Source organism: Saccopteryx leptura, chromosome 5 (genome assembly GCF_036850995.1).
Source record: "Saccopteryx leptura isolate mSacLep1 chromosome 5, mSacLep1_pri_phased_curated, whole genome shotgun sequence".
NCBI classification, from domain to species: domain Eukaryota; kingdom Metazoa; phylum Chordata; class Mammalia; order Chiroptera; family Emballonuridae; genus Saccopteryx; species Saccopteryx leptura.
In genome coordinates this window covers 1,621,083-1,646,024 of record NC_089507.1, presented here as the reverse complement: position 1 = coordinate 1,646,024, position 24,942 = coordinate 1,621,083, and the positions used below count along the sequence as shown (strand labels likewise).

The 24,942-nt window shown below is 60.0% G+C and overlaps 1 protein-coding gene across 6 annotated transcripts in view; it reads right to left on the bottom strand.

Annotated features, from left to right (window-relative positions):
- Positions 1-1,143: 1,143 nt before the first annotated feature.
- Positions 1,144-24,942, bottom strand: part of SH3BP2 (SH3 domain binding protein 2) — a 37,235-nt gene continuing 13,436 nt past the window's right edge. Inside the window, exons 2-14 of one of the 6 annotated variants that reach the window (XM_066385661.1) lie at positions 23,852-23,902; positions 11,730-11,869; positions 10,509-10,611; positions 9,123-9,240; positions 8,683-8,753; positions 7,596-7,684; positions 7,319-7,387; positions 4,863-5,505; positions 3,426-3,549; positions 3,095-3,150; positions 2,649-2,730; positions 1,891-1,950; positions 1,144-1,680 (exon numbers count right to left, since the gene is read on the bottom strand). In XM_066385661.1, the coding sequence (XP_066241758.1) occupies positions 1,543-1,680; positions 1,891-1,950; positions 2,649-2,730; positions 3,095-3,150; positions 3,426-3,549; positions 4,863-5,505; positions 7,319-7,387; positions 7,596-7,684; positions 8,683-8,753; positions 9,123-9,240; positions 10,509-10,611; positions 11,730-11,869; positions 23,852-23,902 (1,744 nt within the window). In that variant the 3' untranslated portion in view covers positions 1,144-1,542. Of the gene's footprint in view, positions 1,681-1,890; positions 1,951-2,648; positions 2,731-3,094; positions 3,151-3,425; positions 3,550-4,862; positions 5,506-7,318; positions 7,388-7,595; positions 7,685-8,682; positions 8,754-9,122; positions 9,241-10,508; positions 10,612-11,729; positions 11,870-14,884; positions 15,036-15,282; positions 15,351-19,424; positions 19,488-20,242; positions 20,521-23,851; positions 23,903-24,942 lie in introns of those variants that run through there. The other 5 variants (XM_066385664.1, XM_066385666.1, XM_066385665.1 and 2 more) reach the window with 5 other exon arrangements.

Here is a 24,942-nt window from a genome sequence, read left to right as displayed (position 1 = left end):
TACCCCCCCCCACCCCGTGGGGAGAGAAAAGTCCAGAGGTCCTTCTCCAGGGGACAGTAGGTACAAATGATGTCCTCAGTGTGGGTCTTTACACAGCCAATTTCTTCTCCCAACATGAAGTGCAGCGAGGATTCAATGATCCTGGGGTCCCTGCCAGCCCTCATCTCCACCTCAGGCTGTTTCACACACAAAAAAGTGTATCTAACCAGGATGGCCATCCATCCTGGTTAGTGTGGCCCGCTGGAACTCCTTGGCAGTGCGGGATGGATGGCAGCTCGGCTGAGCCATGTGTGGCCGGAAGGACACAGCCATCTGGGGGCCACTGTCCCCACTGACCCTTGGCCTACTCAAGACTCACTCTTCCTGCCTGACCAGGTGGTGGCGCAGTGGACAGAGCGTCGGACTGGGATGCGGAAGGACCCAGGTTCGAGACCCCAAGGTCGCCCGCTTGAGCATGGGCTCATCTGGCATGAGCAAAAGCTCAGGGGGTTACTTGGTCTGCTGAAGGCCCGTGGTCAAGGCACATGTGAGAAAGCAATCAATGAACAACTAAGAAGTCGCAACGCGCAGAGAAACTGATGATTGATGCTTCTCATCTCTCTCCGTTCCTGTCTGTCTGTCCCTGTCTATCTCTGCCTCTGTAAAAAAAAAAAAAAGACTCACTCTTCCTCTTCCTGCTCCTCTCTAACAGTCACTTCCTCCAAGTCTTCCTGGAGCCCCAGCTGGACTGCAATCCCTGAGCCCCAACATGCCTGGCTGCTCTGGGCAGCGTGTGCTGTGAGGACTTCCTGCTCAGCTGTCTCCCGGGAACCATCTGTTAATCTAGCGAATGATCCAACTCCAGTTGTGGGGGCCTTTGAGCTCTGCAGCCCCACTGCCCTGGACCTGACTTGTGGCAGTACAACCTGGTGCTTCGGAACGTGGGCTCTGAGCCTGGACTGCTCAAGTGTGTGTCCTGTTCTATTTACCATACCAGCTGTGCACCCAGGGCAAGGCATCTACCAAACTGTTGTCCTGGAAAATGGGGAGCCCACTTCTAAGGGTTCCTGTCAGCTGAGCTGCAGCAGTCACCACTTGGAGGTTGGTATGACAGTTACACAACAAGGCCAGTCACCCCCTCCCAGTAAGCCCAGCCACCAAGGCAAAGGTCGTCTGTGCTTTATTGTGCAGCCAAGGCCCCTCCTGGAGCCCGAGTCTTAGCGTTCCTCGAGGGGGTCCTGTGGCCTGCGCCAGCCCTGCCCAGCTCCCAGCCCAGTGCAGGGTCAGTGTGCCTGGGGAGACCAGAATTCCTGCTCATAAAGCCCAGGCGGGACTTGGTCCTGGGACCCTGGGCGTGTGACAGGGCAGGCGAGGGGAGATAGGAGAGCCCCCAGCCCTCCGGAGCTGGGGGCCTGGCCCAGCCCCCAGGATCCAGCCTGCTGGCTGGGGCCTGGCCTGGCAGATTGCACAAGGTGTCTGTAGGGGAGGCCTCGGGTCAGAGCTCCGTCTCCCGTGCAGGCCGGTTTCATCTGCATGGCCCGAGTCGGCCTCTGCCCGGCAGTGTCACCTGGGCCCAGCGTAGCCGTAGGGGTGCTGCAGCAGCAGGCTCTGGTGGCCGGGCAGCAGGTGCGTGTGGTAGTGCTCCACCAGGCTGCCCACGCCCACAAACAGGACCTCGCCCTCCAAGTAGAATTTAGAGTCCTGGAGAGGAGATGCAGGGGAGAGGGTAAGGTCAGGGATGAGGACACAGCTAGGCAAGAGAAGGGGGGAAACTGAGGCAGTGAGGGAGAGACGGTGCCCAGAGGTGCCAGCCTCAGCCTATCCACTGCCACACTCTGTCCTGCCCCCAGCCACAAGCCAGGCCAGGGTCCCCTTCCCGCTCAGGGCCCTCAGATGAGCCAGCCTGCTTACCTTCTCAAAGATGCGGTAGTTCCTCACTTTGTTGGAGGTTTCATCCCACACGACCAAAACCTTCAGGGAGAGTAGGCAGCAGGGAGGGCAGTGAGACAGCTGACCACTGGACCCCAGGATAGCCAGGGTTCAGGGACCCGGGGTGGGGGTGGGGGAGCAGCATCTAGGCTGAGTCCTGTGTCTCTCAGGAACAACATGGGGAGGAGTCGCCCTGGTCATGGCAACAGGGTAGGGAAAGGGCAGTCCTTTGCCCCAGGGCTCCCGACCCCAGACAGCCTCTGATGAGACCTGAATAGCATTAACTTCACTGATATACATGGGGAAACTGAGGCTCAGTGAGGTTATACAAGTCACCCTTGGAGGGTCAGAGACAGAGCTGGCAGGTGACCTGCCATTCCCACTGCCCCAAGCAGCCTCCCCTTCAAAGTACAGGAACCATCGTACACCCCCACGAAAGTCGGGGTCCCAGACCCTCTCTCCCATCTCGTGCCAGTACCAGGGGGGTGGCCACCATTGCTCCCAGTCTGTGGATAGTATTTAGTTCCTAAGAATGGGGAGGGGGGCTTCTAGGCAGAGACCCCAAGAATATGGCACTCAGCTGATGACAAATAGAGGCTGCACGGGAAAATGATCTGTAACTTGTCAAGTCCCGGGCTCGCTTGCAGACATGGAGTGTGGAGGGCCAGCAGACATCAGCATAATGCAGCCATCCCCAGGCTTGGCAAGGCGCCCACTAGGGCACCACCCTAGACGCCTACCTTCCCAGACTTGGTGGAGGAGTTGCGGATGCAGTACAGTCCGTCTTGGGGCTCCCCCCGAGGGCTCGTGGCTTTGAACAGCCTAAAAAAGTCAGCAGATGAACCATCCTCAGCCGGAGCCCGTGGCTCCCAGGGCACCCTCCAGCCCCGGCCCCCAGCTTGACTTTTGTCCTCTTGCTATCCTGCAGCTCAGGTGCCATGAGCAATGTGCACGGAGAGGGCCAGGCCATGCAGCGCCCTGGGCCACGCCCAGGGCGAGTGCCGGCTGCGGGACTGAGCAGACAGACAGCATCTGTCGTTCTGCCATGGTTCTAACTAGACTCAGCTGTGCACTTGTAACAGCAAAGACCCAGCAGCAAGGTGAACGAGGGGAACAGAAAAGCACAGAGAAAGAACCTCACGTCTACAAAAACAAGGCTGTGAAGAAAGAAAGGCTCCCCACTGACCTCTCCACCTCATAGGACTCTGTGGTGTTAATAAAGACCGAGCTGGGCAGGGGCACCTGGAGAGAGAGGTCAGCGGTGGTCAGCGGCAAGGTCTGAGTGGTGCTCGTGGCTGGCAACCCCACCCTTGCCCCCACCGGCTGCCAGCCCATGCTAAGATCCCGGGCTTTGCACCCTGTTCTGTCCCCTCAGCCCCAGGATCCTGGGGGCCCCTGGCTCGAGATGGCCAGTGCGGGGTCCCCGGCTCGAGATGGCCAGTGCGGGGCCCCTGGCCCGCAGCTCTCCGGCAGCCGCCCACCCGCAGCCAGGACCTGGGCTCTCCGCTCCGCCTTGCCTTCTCATAGTCCTCGTCAGAGTCCTTCCCCCCAGAGTCGGCCTGCAGAGCCTCAGTCTGCGAGGGCAGACGGGGTTTTTCAAAGGAGAAGCTCCTGAAACTCTGCCCATCGGGGGGTGATCGCCTGGGAGGGGAGCAAGAAGGTCAGGACCCTGCACAGGGCGGTGCCCCTCTGCTCCTCCCAGCGACCGCGCCAAGCCCAGCCTCAGAACCCACGGGTCTGGCAGCTAGACCCCGTGGCTGGGAGAGGCCTACCACCAGAGCCCCAGGAGGCCCGTGCTGACCACCCTGAGGTGGCAGGAATCGACGGAGTCCTGGACGCCTGAGCTGGGGGTCAGGGTTGACAGTGACACCAGTGAAGGGGGTGCTGGGGGCCTGAGCTCTGATGTCATCACAGCACGGACAGGTGCTCTGGATGCCACGGGAGAAAGCCCAGGCTGGGACATCTCGGCCCCAACTCCGCCACTGACCAGCTTTATGACCTCTGCCAAGTCACAGCCCGCTCAGAGCCACAGCGTGGATGGACATGAACAGGCCGGGCCAAAGGGACACGGCCCACATGTGTGGCCGGGTGGTCTCGGGGAGAATTAAAGGAAGCCACACAGGCCAGGCTGCTGGGCTGTGATGAGACTGTGCTATAGACAGTCGTTCAGACACCCGGGCCCCGATCCTGGGCTCGGCAAAATGACCGTCGGCACTGCTGTGGCCCCTGGTGAAACAGGTGTGGGTGTGGCACGGGGTCCTCCCACGCAACTCCCTGGGCAGCAGGGCTAACAAGAGTCCTGGGAGAGGGCTGCCCCGGACCAGGGCGCTCCGGGAGCCGGCAGGGCACCCCCTCGAGGCCCACCCCCGTGGCTCCCAGGGCCTTGACCACTGTAGGTCCCAGGCATCTCTGACCACAGGCTGCTGACCCTGTGGAAGTGGAGGACACTCTGGTGTCCTGGCACTGCCCAGCAACAAAGCAGGAAACATTTCAAACAGGCCTCTGGGTTGAGTCACAAAGGCAGCCTTGGTGGCCCCAGAGCCCCAGGCAGGGTCTGGAAGGCTCGCAGCCCAAGCTCCCGTCCCCACAAGGCCTCTCCCAGGGACAGCGGTCAGCCCTGCAAACCCCTCCCTTGACCCCAAAGGCCCTGCCTTGATACAGAGAAAGCTCTGGAACCTGTGCCCCCAACGCCCCCCTCGCCCAGTGCTCCCTGCAGCAGCCATGGGCTCCGGGCCTACCAGTTCCTCCGCAGGACACCCCTCAGAGGCAAGGGCATCCCCTGGGGCCCGTGCAGAAAAGGCTGTTCAGCCTAGACAGAACCTCCCTCCCCTGCACAGGGCCACCTGCCACCCATCGCGGGCTGAGCGGCAGGCGCAGGACACTGGGGTGCCCTGGCAGAACCAGCCACGTTGGGGGGGCTCCCTGAGTGGCCCCAGCCTGCCCGGCACACTCACTGGAGCTGAGGGAGGGATGGCTTCTCTGGCCTGGAAGGGACTGCAGACCGCGCTGTGGCCTCTGGCGTGGGCAGCTTCAGGGCTGGAGGCCGGGGGCCCACCGGGGGCACAAAGAGTCCAGGCCTGGCGACCTCCCTCAGGGGGGCCTCCTCAGCCTTCATCAGGAATTTGGGCTTGTTGGCTGGCACCGGCGGGGGCTCGGGTGTGGGCGGCCCCCGGGGGGACAGGTGGAAGGACTTGAGTTTATCACAGTGCCTGGAGGTGCCCGCGGCCATGCTGGCAGAGCCGGCCCCGTGGCTGGGGACCCGGGGCTCTGGGCTGAGGCTGGGGCTCTCAGGGAAGCAAGGGGGTTTCCGGAGGTTGGGCAAATTGGGCAGGCTGCCCGTTGGAGGGTCACTCATCCTCCGGGGGGTGGCAGGCACCCTGGGGCAAGGCTCCACCCGCCTCAGGCCCAGCTGGTCCCTCTTGGAGTCCTCAGGAGTTGGACCAGTATCCGGGAGGCCACGCTTAGGGGGCGGGGGTGGCAGCAGAGGGCCCAGGCCCTTGGAGGTAAAGGAGTGGGCCCGGGGCACATCAGAGAAGGCCGGCTTCCTGGGCGTGGGCACGGGGGGCGGGGGGTAGGCTGGCGGGTGCGTCAGGCTGTCTGTAGAGCAAAAAGAGTCAGTTGGTGAGCAAGTATCGCCTGCTGGAGACTGGACCAGAACTGCTGGTAACAGATGGCTGGGACCGAGTGGGTGTGTGGCCCCCAAGGAAGTCCCCACACTCAGCATTCCCGAGGCAGCCTCCCTCCTGGGGTCCTGGGCACCCCGTCCATCCTGCACACGGCAGCCTGAGCAAGCTTCCTGGAACCCAGATGCCAAACCAGAAGCCACCGGGTTCCAGCAGGGAGATGAGAGAGAGGAGGCAAGGAATACCCCGAGGATCTGGCCTCGGCTGGGGCACGGGGATTCCCGCTAACAGCAGTGAGAAGGGTGGCGGGAAGAGGGGGGTCGTGTCGGCTGCTGACAAGTTTAAGATGCTGAGAGACATCCTGGGGAGGCCGACTGGGCTGTCCGGGCCACAGGTAGAAAGTTCAGCGGAAGAGCCCCGGCTGGAGATGTCAATGGAATCAACAGCCCACTGGTGACACTGGGTGTGGCCCAGGAATGACAGGAGAGGAGTGCACGAGGCCTGAGCTCTGGGGTGTCCCTTGGTCACAGGGAAGGGAATTGAGGGGCTGGCCCAGGGCTGACAGTGAGGGGGGAGGGGACCCGGAACACAAGGCCCCTGGTGCTGAGAGACCAGTGAGGAGCAGGGAGGCAGGTACCAGGCCTGTTGTGGCTCCTGGCTGCTGAGTGCTGCATTTAGCAGAAGTAGGAACCCTGATTAAGGGATGTTGTGGAGCAAGGACAAGGATGGGGCAAGCCCAGAGAAGGGTACCTGGACAGGAGGGAGGGAGGGAGGGAAGAAGGGAGGGAGGGAGGGAGGGAGGGAGTGCACCCAGGGGACGCAGAGAGGTTTGTGGGGGCCCTGGGCCTTGGAGGCACCCATCTGGGCAGGAGACGGGAGGCCGCATTCTCATGCCCAGCACCCTGGGCTGCAGGTGTAGGTGAGACAGACCGAGGTTGGGTCACGGGCCAGGGAGAGGGGAGGGCAGAGCCTGTGAGTGAGGGGCTCCTTGCCGGCGGCAGGAGCAGAGGCCTATGGCGCGCAGGGGCTGGTGGGCTGCATGCCTATGGGAGCTGGGGCCCCAGCGGGAGGGAGCCAGGAAGAAGGGAGGGGGCTGGACCCGGACGCACATGAGAGGGAAGCGGAGTAGAAGGGACACAGGAGCGGAGGGGACCCAGGGGCAGAGGGGACACAGGAGCGGAGGGGACACAGGGGCAGAGGGGACAGAGGAGTAGGGGCTGAAGTAGGCAGAAGACAAGGAAGTGGAGAGGAGGCCAAGAAAGAGACCAGGGGGTGAGGGGACTGTCCCCAGTCCCTCGGGATAATGGGATTAACAGAGTGAAAGGAGCCTGGGGTGGGGTGGGGGGCAGAGTCCGAGGGAAGGGGGAAGAGATGAGAGAGGGATGGACAGTAAGGGTAGGTAGGGAAAGACGGGGACAGACAGAAGGACAGAGGCATAGCCCTGCCCCACCCAAACTGTGCTTGCCAGTGACACACATGTGACCTGGTACATGCTGCGTCCCTCACTAAGCCGTGTGCTTCGGGAGGTGGGGGTGGGAGTAGGGCTGTGAGTGACCGGCCTGTAGAGCACCACAGAGAGCTGCTGGCCATGGGGAGCAGACCCTGCTTCGGACCCACCCGCTCTGGACCGGGCTGGCTCGGCACCCTAGGAGTGAGCCCCCACCCCGAGACACAGGGAGCAGAACAGCCAGAGTTTGCACCTCTTCCACTTCCATTCCTCCCGACACTCGGTCCACAGCCCCTGTTCTCTGCCCCAAGTACCCCAGGCCCACCAGCTGGACACCTACCCTCGGGCTTCCAGGGCTCGGGGCAGTCAGGCTCCAAGTACGAGTCGTCCTCGTCATCATGCTCGTAGTCTGGGGACAGATGGGGGAGGTCAGACCAGCACAGTGCGTCAGAGAGGCCCGGGGCAGAGCCGTGGACGAGCAGGCGGGCTGCCGGGCAAGCCACAGGGACGGAGCAGGCAGGAGAAACCAGTCCGCCTCCCCTCCCGGGCAGCAACCCCAAAGGACGGCCCTGTCGGGGCCGGGGCCCGGGTGGGCGGGACACGCCGAGACGCCTCACCTTCGTTGTCCGTGGGGTACGGAGAGAGGCTGATGTCCACAGGCCGCTCGATGGCACCATAGAAACTGTCTGTGTCTGAGCTGGAGTCGCTGAGGTTTGGGGAGTGCGGGTGGGAGCCAGGCAGTGAGCACAGGGCACAGGGTTCCCTTCGTGTTCACTCACACGGACACACCTGCACACGCGCGGACACGCAGACCGACACGGACAAACAGGCATGTGGACACACTGGACACACAATGTGGACATAGGCACAGATAAACACATGGACACACACAGACCTAGAAACACGGACCAACACAAACCAGTCACGCAGACAGACAGACAGACAGACAGGCTCCGTACGAGCAATAAGGACCAGCATGGGAACAAGAGGCTGTGGTGCCTCCTGCCCCCTCCACCCCGTGGTTCTTGCGACAAGTGTGGCCCCCCCGACTGGCCAGATGCTGCCAGGCCCGAGGACCCCTGTCCCCGCCCGCACCTGCCACAGGGGCTCAGTCATCTATAGGCGGAGCCTACTGAAGGACAGAGGCCGGCCCGAGGGCCAGGAGCTCCAGAGGCAGGTCGGGTCCTGTGGAATGGCCTTGGGTGTGCCAGGCCTACTCTGGGCCTGTTTCCTCATCTGCGAAAGGCTGGGACGGTTTGTGTTCTGCCCAGAGGGTTCCTGCTGCTGGGCGGGCCACCTCACAGTGAGGGCGCCACGACCCCGATGGACTGAGCTGGTGCCTTGGGGACTCGTTCTGGTCTCAGTCCTGAGCCAGCCAGGGCGGACATGGCGGAGGTGGGTACTCAATGCTCTGAGCTGCTGCAAATGCTGGGCCTCTGGGGTGGGCAGATAAAAGCATGTGGCCCCCTAAACAGGAATGGCTAACGGGCCACAAACAAGCATGCACGCTGGGGTACGCTCACTCGGTGAACACACAGACAGGACTGCAGACTTGGGGCACACATGCAGGTACACGCCCAGAATACCCGCAGCCCAGCTGACACCTCCAGAACCTCTGAGGAAGGGACAGGAAGCGGGCGCACAGGTGAAGTCCAGGCAGGACCCCTAGTGACACCTGCCCGCCCAGCCGAGCCCCAGGCCCACCTGGTGTCCAGGGGCAGCTCCTTCTTCTCGTGGAGGTAGCCGATCTCCCTGCGCAGCAAGGCCATCCAGCTCTGTGGGTCAACCAGGGCCACGGTGGGCACGGAGCTGCCCAGGGCATGGCCCCCTCACTCCTCCCCTCTTCACTGCCCACTGTGCTGCAGGGCCCACGGAGATCTGGGGAGACCACCCCGGCTGGCCCTCTTGGGGCTACGGCCACCCTCAGCCCACTCAGGGCTCCTCCTCAGAGCATATTCTGAGTACCTCAATGTGAGTACACAGCTCTGAGGGCCAACACCTGCCCGTGGGCTAGCCACGTCCCCACAGGGCCTGGACAGGAGCCCTGGCAGGTCCCCACCTGTGCTGATGGGCAGGCCGGCCCAGGATTCAGCCAGCACCCCGCCTCCCGGCAGGTCCAGCCCCCCCACCCCCACCCCAGTCACCTTGCGCTCGTCCTCAGAGGAGGCCGAGAAGAACCAGGTACGGTGCTTCTTGCTGATGTGGACGATCTTGAAGGGAAAGACGTTGTTCGATGTCGTCTCCTCAGCAGCCCGCATCACCCTGAGGGCACAGAACCCGTGGTCGCCACCTGGTCCCCGCCCAGAGGACTGCCCTGCCCCTAGACAGACCCTTGGCACACAGCACCCAGCTCTGAGGGACACGGGCAGTTCTGGATGGTTGGGCAAAGGCCGGGAAGTTTCAAGCAGAGGAAAATGTGGGTGCACGGGTGGATGGACGAGTGCTGGGCGCAGCAGCGTGTGGGGCTCCAAGACAAGGACATGTCACCCTCACTGCCCATAAAATGGACACCACCCTCCCATCTCAGGCCCTGCCTGCCCCCGCCATCCTGAAAGCATTTCCAGAAAGCGACTCTCTGGGGTCTCTCCCCCAGCTACGATGTAGGATTTGCACAGAGGTTACAAAGCCTACTACGGGGGCACCTACCAGGCCGGACACCTGGACACCTGGGGCAGGTATGCGGGTCTGGCCCCCCCCTGGGGCAAAGCTGCACCCCCAATAGGCAGAAGGTGGTTAGTTTGCAGGAAGAAGAAGTGTCTCTTCCCAGGTGACCCCAGAGCAGCCACAGGGCCCTGGGGCCTCCTCTCCTTCTCAGGAGTGCTCCAGCCAGCCTGTCACTGGACTAGGTGCTTGGACAAGACTCCCCCACTAAGCTTGTGTGGCTGGGGTATGAACCACGGCCTAGAGTCACTCCCCGAGGGTCCCAGCCCCGCCTGTGGAACCACAGGACCCGGGGCCAGGCCGCCCACTTCACCCTCCGCCTCGGGCCCCTGAAGCCGTGGGGCGGATCTGGATGAAACTAACGGGCCGCACGCACGAACATGCTCGTCTCACCCAGAGAACTCCGGCCCAGGGCTCGCCTGCCCACTAGCCTGGGAGCCCCTCGAGGCAAGGCTTGCGGCCAACAGGCCCACGGGAAGCAGGGAGCTGGCCTCAGCCCGGGAGGTCTCTGCAGCCAGGGTGGCCTTGGGCAGGGAGTGGGGTTGGCTGGGATTGGCCCGAGAGGGAGGTTGTGGTGGGTGAGGAAGCAGGGAGGTGGGATGCAGAAGACACGAGGCCGCTGGCTGAAGGGGGACCCTGGAGAGCTGGCTGTCCTGACCCCAGAGGCCTGCGGCGGGACTGTGAGGAGAGGAAGGCACCATGGGGGACGAGAGACAGCAGGCAGGGCGGGCCGTGGGGCCGAGGGGTAGGGACCTGAGCCATCTCGGCAGAACCCTGGCAGGAGCAAGGGGCAGGTCTGGCCGAGCGCGGCTGGGAGCACCAGGGGAGCAGCTGGCCACGGGGCCGGGTCTGCGGCCAGCGGCACTCACCGGTTGTAGCCGCTCAGCGAGAAGGCGCCCTGCGGCGACGCAGACGTGCTGCTCTTGAAGTAGTAGATACATCGCTTGTGGATGATGACAAAGCGCAGAGGCCCTGCGGACAGCGGGTGTGGGCAGGGTGAGCCGCAGGGGCTGCGGGCAGACCCCATTCTGGGCACCCTCTCCGGAGGCCGACCGCGGGACCAGCCTGTGAACCCCACTGAATGGGAAGGCAGGGAGCTGAGCTGGCACCCTGGCCTTTCCCTGGAGGTCACCAGGTGAAAGGCAGGCACATTCATGGGCACGATGGCCAGCCCCACACAGGGGCATCTGTGGAGGGCTGGCTGTGCAGAGGGACCATGGCCCCCAGGGACACGGCTGTGAGGTTGGCTCCAGGGAAGGCAGACACAGGGCCAGAGGACCAGGGGGACCAGAGCCACCTTGCTGGGTGCTGCTGGGAGTTCCCTCTACCGTCTATCCCAGGCTGGTACAGTGAGGGAGGCGGCACAGAAGCCCAAAGAGATTGCCAACGAAAGCCACCAGTGTAGAGCCAACCCCCAGGCTGAGTTGTCCCCGAGAGCCCCCACGCTCCACTGCCCCATCCTCAAGCAGCGCCTCCCAGGCCTGGGGGCAGGTCACTGACAGCCCATCCCTGGCGGCTCCCTGTCCATAGACAGCAGACCTTTTCTGGTGCCCACAAAGAAAACAATCAATCAGTAAGTAAATAAAAAGAAAGAAACCAACTGCCCAAGCTCGGTCAGCCTGACCAGACGGCACAGGGCCAAGACGTGGCCGCTTGAGGCTGCTCAGAGGGGTGGGCAAGGCCCCGATGCTCGCTGGCCATTCAGTGTCTTGACAAGAGGACATCCCCCAGGCCTGGGGGCTCCTTCCCTCCCCCAGCCTGCTATCCTAGGGACAAGAGCCCAGGTCTCACGTGACTCTAAGGGTCTCAGCGTGTGGGGTCATCTCAAACTATAGTGACCATCCAATTTACTGAACACCCACCAGATAAGGCAAGGGCTCAGCCCCACACCAGCTGGTCAGCCCTGTGCACCGAATCAATGCCCATCCTGTCTCTACACCCCCCAGGACACTCTCCCAGTCCTGCGAGCTCCTGGCCCACCTCAGGTGCCCCAGGAGGTGGTGGCCACCAGGGTGGGAAGGGAAGTGGAACTGTGGAAGGCCCACCGTGTCAGCTCGGTCCCGACATCTCCCCCACCGTAAGGGACTCACATTTGAGCAACTGCAGCTGGGTGCCACCCTTCTTGTGCAGGTAGCCAGCCTTGGTCACACCCCCCGGCATGGTGAGCAGGTTCTGGGCACCGATGGCCTTCATGGGGACAGGCCAGTGCATCTCCTCAGCCGCCATGAAGCTGTAAGGAAAGGGGAAGTGTCTCTACCAGGCCCGGGGAAAGAAGAAGGCTTAGCAGGGGGACTCTACCAAGACCCTGGAGACAGCATGAAGGTTCAAGGCAGCCAGGGGTGAGAAAGCTCCCTTCTCAAAGCCCCAGGCTTCCAAGTGGAAGCCCAGGAAGACAGGGCCACGTGGTTCAATGGTCAGCCTCTGGTCCATTAGGCCACATACCCGACCCCCAGGGACTCTGACACCTAAATGTGTTCCTTCATTATTATTACTGGTTCATTAAGCGCCCACCCAGTGAGCCGAAGGGTCCGTGAGTGTAGGGTACAGTGGTGAGTGAACTCAGAAAACCACTAGCCTAAGTCAGTCAGGCCTTAGGCCATAACCACCCCAAGTCTGAGTGCCAGGCGAGCCTATAATGGGACCAACCCTAGACAGGAAATTCAGGGAGGACTTCTAGGTGGAGGTGACAAGAGTCACAGCCTGAAGGAGAAAGTTAAAGAGATATAGAGGCTGGGGCGCCCTGGGCACCCTCTTTACCAGCTCTGACCTTTAGCAGGAAGGAACATGGCCCCCAGATAGCACACCCTCCACACATACCTGCCCTTAGCTGGCTTTCTATCCATCTCTTTCTTTTTCTTCTTTTTTTTTTTTTTTTTTTGTGTGTGTGTAACAAAGAAAGAGAAAGAGAGACAAAGAGAGGGACAGACAGGCAGGGAGAGAAATGGGAAGCATCAACTCCTCGTTGCAACACCTTAGTTGTTCATTGATTGATTTCTCATGTGTGCCTTGATCGAAGAGCTACAGCAGAGCGAGGGACCCCCTGCTCAAGCCAGCGATCTTGGGCTTCAAGCCAGTGACTTTTGGGCTCAAGCCAGCGACCATGGGATCTACGCTCAAGCCAGAGACCCTGCACTCAAGCTGGCGACCTCAGGGTTTCGAACCTGGGTCCTCTGCGTCCCAGTCCGACACTCTATCCCAGAGGTCTCCAAACTTTTTACACAGCGGGCCAGTTCACTGTCCCTCAGACCATTGGAGGGCCGGACTATAAAAAAAACTATGAACAAATCCCTATGCACACTGCACATATCTTATCTTAAAGTAAAAAAACAAAACGGTAACAAATACAATATTTAAAATTGGCCTGACCTGTGGTGGCGCAGTGGATAAAGAGTCGACCTGGAAATGCTGAGGTTACTGGTTCAAAACCCTGGGCTTGCCTGGTCAAGGCACATATGGGAGTTGATGCTTCCAGCTCCTCCCCCCCTTCTCTCTCTCTGTCTCTCCCTCTCCTCTCTAAAATGAATAAATAAATAAATAAAATAAAATAATAATAAAATAAAATAAAGAAAAGTAAATTTAGCCTGACCTGAGGTGGCGCAGTTGAGAAAGCGTCAACCTGGAACGCTGAGGTTGCCAGTTCAAAACCCTGGGCTTGCCTGGTCAAGGCACATATGGGAGTTGATGCTTCTTGCTCCTCCCCTTTCTATCTCTTTCTCTTTCTCTCTCTCTCTCTCTCTTCCCTCTCTATAATGAATAAAGTCTTAAAAAATAAAATAAAAAAGCTAGAGCCTCTTCCCTTAAAAATTTACAGATGACTGACTTTGAAATAAAGTGCTCATATACTTATAAAAAAAATTTAAGGAAAAAAGAACAAGTAAATTTAAATCAACAAACTGACCAGCATTTCAATGGGAACTATGGGCCTGCTTTTGGCTAATGAGATGCTCAATGTGCTCCTCTCACTGACCACCAATGAAAGAGGTGCCGCACTCTTCCGGAAGTGCGGCAGGGGCCGGATAAATGGCCTCAAGGGGCCACATGCGGCCCGCGGGCCATAGTTTGGGGACCCCTGCTCTATCCACTGTGCCACCGCCTGGTCAAGCTATCTATCCCTTCCTTAAGGCCCTTAAAGCAGGAAGCAGAAAAGCAGGTAACCTCCCAGGTAGGACAACCTAGGTTCTTGTCCTGGCTTGGCCTTCTGGGGGATCCCTCAGCCTCAGCTGCTGGGGGTGTACATGGGGAAGACAGTGCAGACACAGCTTGGCACAGAGCACACCCTCAGCAGCAGCAGCCATAATGACCAGCTGGTGAGTTGGATGGTATCTACCATTTCATCAGCCGGGGCATCACTCCAGCAGAGACCACACAGTACATGGTCACCAGGGACAGGCGGACTGCCTAGGGGTTAACCCAGACCACAGGACCATACATTCCAGGTCCTGACTTAGGCCTGCACCTCATGCTCCCAATTGCTGTCCCCAAAACCTGCCAGACTATTTCACTAGTCGGACCTCATTGTTACCACCCCCTCACCCCCACATGGAGAACTCCTATATATCCTTCAAGACCTAGATTCAGAGCTCCCTCTTCTGTGTGGCACCTTAATGTCCAGTCACATTTGGGCTCTGCCCCTAACCCTGCTTGCTCTGAACAGCACCCCCCACACCTTGCACTGTTAAGTCTGTGCCTGCCCTCACCCGTCCCCTCCTGCCCTCGGGCCTGGTCCCTCCTAGGACCGCAGTAGAATTCAAGGGGGTGTGTGGAACATAGTAGAGCCCTTAGCGGAGCATCTAAGGATGGAACCAGACGCCCAGGCCTTCGGGAACTCCTGACACTTCAGCCCCATCCCCCCAAAACACAAAGAAAACCACTCTGCTCTTCGAAAAGCAGCACCCTCCATCAAATGTTCACAGCCTCCGGGCCCCGGGCTGCTCTCCGGCCTCTGCCCAGCCTCAGTCACCCTGCGGCTCCATCAGTACACAAAGCCAACCCCTCAGGCCAAGGACCCACCAACCGCACAGGCTGCGAACAAAGACGCGGCCTCCACTCCCGCGCCGGCAGGCTCGCGACGGAGCCCCGCAGGGTTAGGGAAGTGGGTCCCGAGCCCGCCCACCGGGAGGTGCTGCAGACGGGCAGGCCCGCGACCCTCCTACAGCCCCCGACTCACTCGCCCGCCCGGGGCCGGCCCACGCCCGCCTTTGTTCCCGCAGGAAGGGCCGGCCCGGGGTCCTGGCTCAGTACTCACGGCGTCCACGCGGCGGGCATGACCGGCTTCCGCCGCCCCTGCGCGCACCGACACGGCCCCGGGCCGGGCGCCCGCGCCGCCTCGCCCCCGGCGCACACCTCCCGCCGACCCCAGCTCCGCGGCCGGAGCCCCGCTCCCGCCATGCCGCCGCGCCCCCGCCCCGCGCCGCCAGCTCCGCCCTCTCGGGTAGGGCGGGCTCGCGGACAGGTGAGGAGCCCCGCCCCTCGCCCCGCCCCGGCCCCGCCTGCAGGTAAGGAGCCCCGCCCCTCGGCCCCACCGGCTGGTGAGGAGCCCCGCCCCCAGGCGAGAAAGCCCCGCCTCTCGTCCTGCCCCTTACCCCTGCGAACACGCCCATTCCCGTCACTTCGCTCCAGATCTCCGGACCTCCCGGAACCCACCTGGCCCCACTGGCGCCCACCACGCCGTTCTTTCTCTGGGCTCTCCTCCCGCTTTCCAACTCTTGAACGCCTGCGCGAGCCAGACCCCTGGCTTCCGTCACCCAAATCCACCAGGCACCCTCCTCCAGGCATTCGTCCACAGTTTCCACTGCCCGTGGTTGCAACTGAAGTCAGCCTCAAGAGCTGGCTCAAAGGTCCTGGCCGGTTGGATAGAGCTTCGACCCCGCCTGCGGATGTCCCAGGTTCGATTCCTGGTCAGGGCACACATGGGAAGCAACCATCTGTTTCTCTTCCCTCCCTTTCTTCCTTCTCTCTCTCTCTCCCTCTCCTGCAGCCATGGCTCTATTGGTCTGAGCTTTGGGGCACTAAGGATGGCTCTGTTGATTCGACCATTGGTCCCAGATGTGTGTTGCCAATGGATCCCGGTCGGGGTGCATGCAGGAGTCTGTCTCTCTATCTCACCTTTTCTCACTTAAAAAGAAGAGTTGGCTCAAATAAACACCAACCCTTCACACACCCTTGCAAAAACAGAAGAAGGAGAATCCCATTCTATGAGACCAGCATTACCTTGATACCAAAATCAAAGGCATCAAAAAAAACTACAGACCAATATTCCTCATGAATGTAGACATAAAAATCAGCATATACTAGCAAGCTGGTTCTACACCATGCCAAGTGGGATTCATCCCAAGAATGCAAGGTTGGTTAATATTCAAAATAATTTTTTTCTTTTGTTCGGTGAATGGAGGGGAGGCAGAGAGACAGAGTACCACATGTGCCCACTGGGATCCACCTGGAAAGCCCACTAGGGGGTTATGCACTGCCCATCTGGGGCCATTGCTCCATTGCCCAGCAACCGAGTTCTTCTTAGCCTCTGAGGTGGAGGCCATGGAGCCATCCTCAGCACCCCAGGGCCAACTCACTCCAATAGAGCCATGGCTGCAGGAGGGGAAGAGAGAGAGAGAGAGAGAGAGGAAGGAGAGGGGGAAGGGTGGAGAAACAGATGGGCGCTTCTCTTGTGTGCTCTGACCAGGAATCAAACCTGGGACATCCACAAGCTCTACCACTGAGCCAACAGGCCAGAGACGGATAATATTCAAAATTCATGAGAGTAATGCATATCACTCAAATAAAGGACAAACACCACATGATCGTCTCAGAAAAAAAAGGGAGCATCTGACAAAATTCAACAATCCTTCATAATAAGAACACCACTCAACAAAGTAAGAATAGGAGGAAACTTCTTCGACCTGGGGAAGTGCAGCTAGGGAAAGCCCAGAGCTCACCCAGGACTCAGTGGGGAACGACTGAAAGCATTTCCCTAAGATCAGGGACAAGGCACGGACGCCTGCTCCCATCACTGCTATTCAACACGATACTGGAGGTTCTAGCCAGTTCAACGAGGCCAGAAAAAGAAACAAAAGGTATCCAGACTGGAAAGGAAGAAGTTAAACTTCACAGATGATCATGGATATTAGAAAATTCCACGGGATCCACTAAAAATGATTGGAACTAATAAACAAGCTCAGCTAGGTGGCGGGATACAAGATCAGTAAACAAAATCACCCTGGCCGGATAGCTCACTGGTTGGAGCACTGCCCCAAAGCGCAGAGGGTGCTGGTTTGATCCCCAGTCAGGCCCCATACAGAAGCAGATCGATTTTCCTGTCTCTCCCTATCTAAAAGCAATACAATAAACATTAAAAAAAAAAAATCTGGCATTTTTCCATATATTAGCCAAGAACAATCCAAACATGAAAAAAGACTTAGCTCAAGTGTCCCCTCCTTTGGGTAGTCTTCCCGTAACTCTAGGGGGTCCACGGCCCCTCTGAACACTGACCACAGCAGCTTGTCACTGTCCCCAAGCCTCACCAGCTCAGGCTCAGCACAGAGGAGCAACCAGGGAGCCCCAAAGGAGAGGTAGAATGTTGACTCTGGAGGGAGGTGGGGACTGCAGTTGTGTGGAAGGCACAAAAAGCGGAGACAGAGACCTCACTCTGGTGTGTCACATCCTTCCCAACCTGTAAGGAGACCTGGCATGTGTGTGGGGGCAGGGGCCGCCACTGTGAGGACGGATGGCACCCATGTTCCCGGCTCCACACCTGGCCGAGGTAAGTGGGGGAGTCACACAGCCCCGCTCCAGTTCAGCTCCGTGGCCAGACAGGCACCGGTCTGTGAAGGCTGTCATTCTTACCCAGCCACGACACGTCCCTCCACAGGCACCGTGAGGGCTCGTGGTGGCCCCTGACTGGCCTTGGGTAGGAAGAGTGGGTTGTGACAGGGCCAAGCTGCACTCCACCTTCACCGCTCCAGGGATGTCCTCACTTCAGGGACAGGTGCCACCCTCTGCAGCCCCTCTCCGAAGGAGGGTCGGTCCAAAGGGAAGCCCGTCCTGACACCCCAACATACTCGGGCCACCGCCGGCCCTGCCCTGCACCAGTGGGTGAACTGGGTTGGTTGGTTGGTTGGTGCCAGCTAAGGGCTGAGCCACTCTGTCTGGGAGCTGTCAGAGACAGCTGCCAGACAGAGAAATCTAGTGCCAGGCTAGGCTAGGGCAGTAAGGGGGAATGGTGGCTGAGGGTGAGGGTAATAACAGGCCATGGTGGCCATAATGACCACACAGCTTCTGGGGACTTCCAACCGGGCGAGTGGAGGGGAAGCTCCAAGGGGCACCCATCCTCCTGGTCAGCCTGGCCTCCCTGGCTGTCTCTCTCAATGCCATGGTGTCACCCTTCTAGCCCCAGTGACCTGAAGGTTAAACTCCGTTCACCCCAGGGGGCCCCCAGGGGCCTGCCTGGCAGCTCACCGCAGGAAGCCTCAGTCCCTTTCTCTAGGGGGGAGACACCCTCTGGGGGCCCTCTCACCATGCTGCTAGAGGTGCCAGCTAAGGGCTGAGCCACTCTGTCTGGGAGCTGTCAGAGACAGTGCTGGCCACTGGGTTCAAAGCCCACCAGGATGTCCTCCACCGAACTCTGCTTCCTCCAGTTTAAAGGAGGCACCTAGCAGCACAGGCTCTATTCCCTGCAGCTCAGAGGGGCTGCCTGGGGCAGTGTCCTGGAGACACACAGGTCAGTGTTGGGTGGCCAGCGCGGAGGTGGCTGGGCCCCACGAGCCCTTCTGGCAGGTGTGTGTGGACTAGGGAAGGTAGGTGCCCGGGGCCCACTCTGGGTCTCTGGTCCTGGGCTCGCCCCCCCCCCCCCTCTCAAAGCTGAGGCTGGTCTAGGAGGCTCAAGGCCAAGGCGCAGGGGTGAGGACAGAGGGGCGGGTGTGCACGGCTCCACCGCGCAGAGACGGCCGCCATCCTGTTCTCGGAAGTGAGGCCCTGCGGCAGGCTGGCCGCAGGGCTGTGGGACTGTGTCCCTGGGAGGGGCGTGCTTGTCGCCTGCACGGCCCCCCGTGTGGGTCCACACAGCCAGTCAGGGTCACGGGTGGCACGCTCCACAGAGTGTGTAAGAGCTGCGTGTCTGGAATGCAGGAGGTTCCATGTGTGTGCACGGCTGTGAACCTGGGCGTGAGAGCGGAGTGGGGGACCCTGAAAGGCTGGGCTCCTGCGGGACACCTGCAGACGGGGCCTTGGGGCCCTGGGAGGCCGTGGTGACCACAGTGTCAGGGAGTTCCTGTCAGTGGTGACCAGGCCGGCCCATCTGTGGGAGCCACAGGGTGAGGAGAGGCTGAGAGAGACCAAGTCCCCCGGCACACTCATTCACACACACCCACGCACACACGTACTTCAACACTTAGCTCACACAAAGGCACACATGCATCCTCATATACATCCACTTACACATATACATGCACAGGTAATGCTCACTCATGTGTGTATTTGTCTGTACATGCTCACACATGCATATGCACACTTCATGTAAACATGTATACACACACACTCACATTCATTCTTACACATGCGCTCATTCTCACACCCCCTCACACTCATCCAAATGCGCAGTCATTCACTTGCTTGCATGTATGCACACACAGCCTCCGGGGGCTGGCAGGAGCCTTCATGGGTGGCCCCCAGTGCCCTGGGCCGAAGCGTGGGCCTGGTCAGACTCACCACCACCAACCCAGGGCCAAGTACAGCCTGACAGCTCGTTAAACCCACAGGCCTGGTGCCGTGCTCCCCTTTTACAGACCAGAACTCACCCCAGGCACCCTGGGCACTCGCCGTGGGCACTTCATGTCATCATCCTAACCTCCCCTGATGTGGGAACCACCGTCACCCTCACGTCACTGAGGAAGACACCAAGGGTCAGAGACACTGAGTAACTCGCCCAGTCACGCAGCCAGTAAATGGTGGTGTGCTCACCCTGCCCAGGCGCGGGCACTCTCCCAGCCGGGCACCGGGGGCACAGAGGGCACAGGGGGCACAGAGGGTACGGGGGGGGTGGAGGGATGACAGCTGTGGGAGTGGGTGGGGGTGGGGGGCCGCCCGGTGCCTCACACTCAGCTCATTTGTTCTTGCCTTTCGGTTTCCCCTTCCTCTTCCTCTTCCCAGAATCCTTCTCCATAGAAGAATCAAAACCAAAAATCTACGAAGGCGGGTGACCAGCCATGCCAGAGGGAGGGGGCCAACCAGGCTTCAAAGGGCGAGCCCCCCACCCCGGCTCCTCAGCTCTCTCCAAGCAGGCCGCCAGCGGCTCACAGGGGGCTGCCTGAACCTCCGGGGCATGGACTCACACACTCGTTCACACTCGCAGTGCTCTCACACACAATGTGTGCACACAGAGGACCCGAACACCAGGCCACCCCCAGCAGGCTGTTCAGTGAGCAGGCTCAACGGAACCTGGGCCCCCACCGAGCAGGCTGGCCCGGCCTCCCTGCCAGCTGCCGGCTGAGTGCCGGGGGAGGGGGGCGGGGAACTGTGCCCACCCTCGTGGCCCCCGGGACCTCCCCAAGTGGTTCTGCAGGCACCGGGCCAGCACCGCCTCCCGAGGGCCTGCTCCCAGGGCTGCCTCACTGACCTGATGGCACTGACCCAGCACATGGCTCTTCTCCTGCCGGGCAACGGGTTGGCAGCAGATGTCCTGGGGCCCAGGGCGGCCATGTGGCTCAGGCGCCATGGGATGGGGCTGTGGCCTGCATCCCCCGAGCCAGTGAGGCCCGCTGCCCTTTTGCTGCCCAAAGGATCGGCCGGCTGGCTGCGCCCACAGCTCCCTCCTGCTGACAGCTGCCCGCAGCCTTTGGGGGCCTGTGGCCGCCGGGGCCTCTCCCCTGCTCTCCTGGGACTTCCTGTTACCGGTCCCTGGGCAGCCCCGGATAGCCCGGCAGCCGGAACTTCCTGCCCTCGACTCAATGAGACCTGAAGCCCAACTGAGGCCCAGTGCTGTGCACATCAGCACAGTTCAGCCCACGGGGTTTTAGTGGCCCCTGCTTCAGCCTCCTGTGGTCAGAGACCACAGCTCTCCAGGCCCCTGGGTGAGGCCAGCTGTGTCCCCTGGGAGGAAGCTCCCCACTGGTCCCCCCACAGAAGCCACCTCTGCAGACTTGGCTTCTCCCTCCAAACCACTGAAGCCTCTCACAGCCTGGGTGTCAGGCCCAGTCTCCTTGGCCCCAGGAAGAAGCCGGTAATTACGCTCCACACAGGGAGCTCACTACCTCACCAGCATGCTCCTTCCACCAATGCGAACACTACTAATGCCCAGCGCTGCCCTCTGAGGCCACACCGGCGGCTGTGCTCCCTGCACCAGAACCTTTTGGGTTTCATGGTAATCACCTCTCTGTCCTTTGACACCAAAGGACCGAGACACCGGTTTTAAGCCTGGGCCCAGGCACTAGGCTTCCACCTTTGCTCCTGTCCTCCTTGCACGCCAGGCACAGCCTCCGTGTGGGAGCCATCTGACACTCCAGGGAGTGCCACTCTGCTGGCTCTGAGAACACTGGGCTTGCTAGAAAGCACATATAACCTGAGCAGCAAAACACGCTCCCTTTATTCCTAGCTCCTGCCCCAGGTCCCACTGAGAATGGCCCCTCTCAAGCTGGCTCTGCCCTGCCACAACCCCGGGAGCTGGGGAGCAAGGGTTCAAGTCCAGGCTTTTCATTGCTGAGACCCCATCCCCCTGCCTCTCCTCCTGAGCCTGGCTGGGTCGCAAGGTCAGTCCCCTCCCAGGGAGGACTGCACCAGCCAGAAGCAGGAGCACTTCAGGGCCACCCTCATAGCAGGTTTTGAGGGTGATAGTCAACAGGATTCCTGGGAGTTGCAAAGGACTCGTCTTGTCCACAGTTTTCCTAGAGCACAGCCCCCACAACCAGTTGTGCCAGCACCTGGTGTCCTGTGTACCTGCATGTGGGGCACTGCAGGAGGGTGGCTCCCAGGCCGGGGGCCCCCGTCTCCCACTGTGTACACACAACTCCAGACCTCTGCCAAGGACCCGGGCCACCTGGGGGCCAGATCAGGGTCACAGACATCCCGAGGGTGAGGAGTTTAGGCTTTTTTTTTTTTTTTTTTTGTATTTTTCTGAAGCTAGAAATGAGGAGAGACAGTCAGACAGACTCCCGCATGCGCCTGACCGAGATCCACCAGGCACGCCCACCAGGGGGCGACGCTCTGCCCCTCCGGGCATAGCTCTGCCACGACCAGAGCCACTCCAGCGCCTGGGGCAGAGGCCAAGGAGCCATCCCCAGCGCCCGGGCCATCCCTGCCCCAATGGAGCCTCGGCTGTGGGAGGGGAAGAGAGAGACAGAGAGGAAGGAGAGGGGGAGGGGTAGAGAAGCAGATGGGAGCCTCTCCTGTGTGCCCTGGCCAGGAATCGAACCCGGGACTTCTACACGCCAGGCTGACGCTCTACCACTGAGCCAACCGGCCAGGGCTGAGTTTAGGCTTTTATGTCCAAGCTCTCCACAGTGTGGGCACAACCACCCTGACCTCCCCAGCATGTGCCAGACTCAGTATCCTCTGGTGGCTGAGGACAGAGAGCTGGCCATGACAAGACAGACAGATAGTGATGAGGGGAGGGTTCAGAGAAGCCCTTTCCCCTCTCTTTTGGATATATGGGAGGATGGATGAGGAGGCCTGTGGTCCAGCCAGTGACAGAGCCTCCCCCTGCCCTGTCCCCCTAAAGTCCCCAAGCACATAAATGCACAAGGCTGACCCTGGCCAGTTGACTCAGTGGTAGAGCGTCAGCCCGGTGTGTGGAAGTCCCGGGTTCAATTCCCAGTCAGGGCACACAGGAGAAGCGCCTATCTGCGACTTCCCCCTCTCCTTCCTCTCTGTCTCTCTCTTCCCCTCCCGCAGCCAAGGCTCCATTGGAGCAGAGTCAGCCCGGTTGCTGAGGACAGCTCCATGGCCTCTGGCTCAGACGCTAGAATGGCTCTGGTCGCAACAGAGCAATGCCCCAGATGGGCAGAGCATCGCCCCCTGGTGGGCATGCCGAGTGGCTCCCGGTCGGGCGCATGCGGGAGTCTGTCTCTCTGCCTCCCCGCTTTTCACTTCAGAAAAATAAAAATAGCCTGGCCTGTGGTAGCACAGTGGATAAAGCATTGACCTGGAATGCTAAGGTCGCTGGTTCAAAACCCTGGGGTTGCCCAGTCAAGGCACATATGAGAGTTGATGATTCCAGCTCCTCCCTCCTTCTCTCTTTCTCTCTCTTTCTCTCTCTCTTCTGCTACCTCTCTAAAATGAAGAAATGAAAATTAAAAAAAAAAAAGAAAAAGAAAAACAATGAAAATTTAAAAAAAATAAATGCATAAGGCCACACCCACCAGACCCTGACCCAGCACTGTGATGCCACAGGGGAACTAAGGCCCAGAGCAGAGGAAGAGGGGCCCCTGTGGGGGTCAGAGCTGTGGTGGTCCTTTCCCCAAACCTAGCTTCCTTCCGGGAAGCTGAAGTCAGGAGTCCTGGGCTGCTAGGTGACCTCCCCAGACCTCTACGCTCCGGGCCAGCTTCTCCACGTGCCCTCCCATCGCCCAGACAGCATTCAACCCCTGCAGCAAATATCACTGCCACTCACATTCCTGAAATCAGAGGACATTCGGACTTTGACAACCCTCCAACAATGGCAGATCCATGACCTTTTTTTTTTTTTTTTTGTATTTTTCTGAAGTTGGAAACCGAGAGTCAGTCAGACAGACTCCTGCATGCGCCCGACCGGGATCCACCCGGCACGCCCACCAGGGGGCGATGCTCTGCTGCAACCAGAGCCATTCTAGCGCCTGAGGTGGAGGCCATGGAGCCATCCTCAGTGCCCGGGCAAACTTTGGTCCAATGGAGCCTCGGCTGCGGGAGGGGAAGAGAGAGACAGAGAGGAAGGAGAGGGGGAGGGGTGGAGAAGCAGATGGGTGCCTCTCCTGTGTGCCCTGGCCGGGAATCGAACCCGGGACCCCTGCACGCCAGGCCGACGCTCTACCACTGAGCCAACCGGCCAGGGCCAGCTCCATGACCTTTACACAATGCTGGAAATAACCAGAGTGATGACCCCACACCAGCACCCAAGCAGCGGATGCTTGGGGCTGGCGCACCACTGGGGTCCCCACATGGGGCAGCTCAGGTCTCACTCCACCGTCCCCATCCCCAAGGAACAGGGCCTCAAAGTACCAAGGGCCGACCCACCATGCCAGACCAGCGCACTTACCAGAGTGGGTGGGAGCCAGCCAGCAGGGCCAGGCCGGGACCAAGGGCCAGCCTAAAAAAAAAAACAGAGGAAGGGAGAGCCTTCACTCTGGGCTCCCAGGGTCCCTAGTTGGCTCAGGTGGATGCCCAGAGGGCACTGTTGGCTCTCTCCACAGCTGCAGGGATTATTTCCTACGTCATTAAAGACTCACCCGCGCCTGACCTGGGGTGGCGCAGTGCATGAAAGCGTTGACCTGGAACGCTGAGCTCACTGTTGGAAGCCTCAGGCTTGCCTGGTCAAGGCACATACAAGAAGCAACTATGACAAGTTGATGCTTTCTGCTCTTTCTCCCCCTCCCCCCCCTTTCTCTCCTCTTTATTATTGAAAACAATAAATAAAATTTAAAAAGAAAAAAAATTAAGGACTCATACTAGATTAGCTAGATGGGTCCTAAATCTAGGGACAAATATCCTTATAAGAGGTAGGCCTGACCAGTGGTGGTGTGGCCTAGTGGATAAAGTGTCAGGCAGCCTGGGACACTGAGGTTCCAGTTTCAAAAGCCTGAGGTCACCAGCTTGAGCACAGGGTCACTGGCTTGAGCGTGGGCTCATCAACATGATCCTCTGGTCCCTAGCTTGAAGTCCAAGGTCTCTGGCTTGAGCAAGGGGTCACTGGCTCAGCTGGAGGCACACATGAGAAGCAATCAGTGAACAATTAAGGTGCCACAACTACGAGCTGATGCTTCTCACCTCTCCCCTTTCCTGTCTCTGTCCTTCTCTGTCTGTCTGTCTGTCTCTCTCTCTCTGAAAAAAGAGAGAGAGAGAGAGAGACAGAGGAAGATAATCAAAGAGAACACCCCGTGAAGACAGAGGCAGAGATGGGAGTGATGTGGCCACAAGCCAAGGGAGCCACAGATGACCAGTGGTCACCAGAGGCTGGAAGAGGCCAGCAAGGAGGGACTCTCCCCTGGAGCCTCCCAGAGGCCTGTGGCCCTGCCAACACCTTGATTTTGGACCGCTGCCATCCAGAAGAGAGGTCACTTTCCATTGCTCCAAGCCCCTAGAGTGCAGGACTTCCTCGCAGCAGCTACGGGAGACCACTGAGCACAGGGA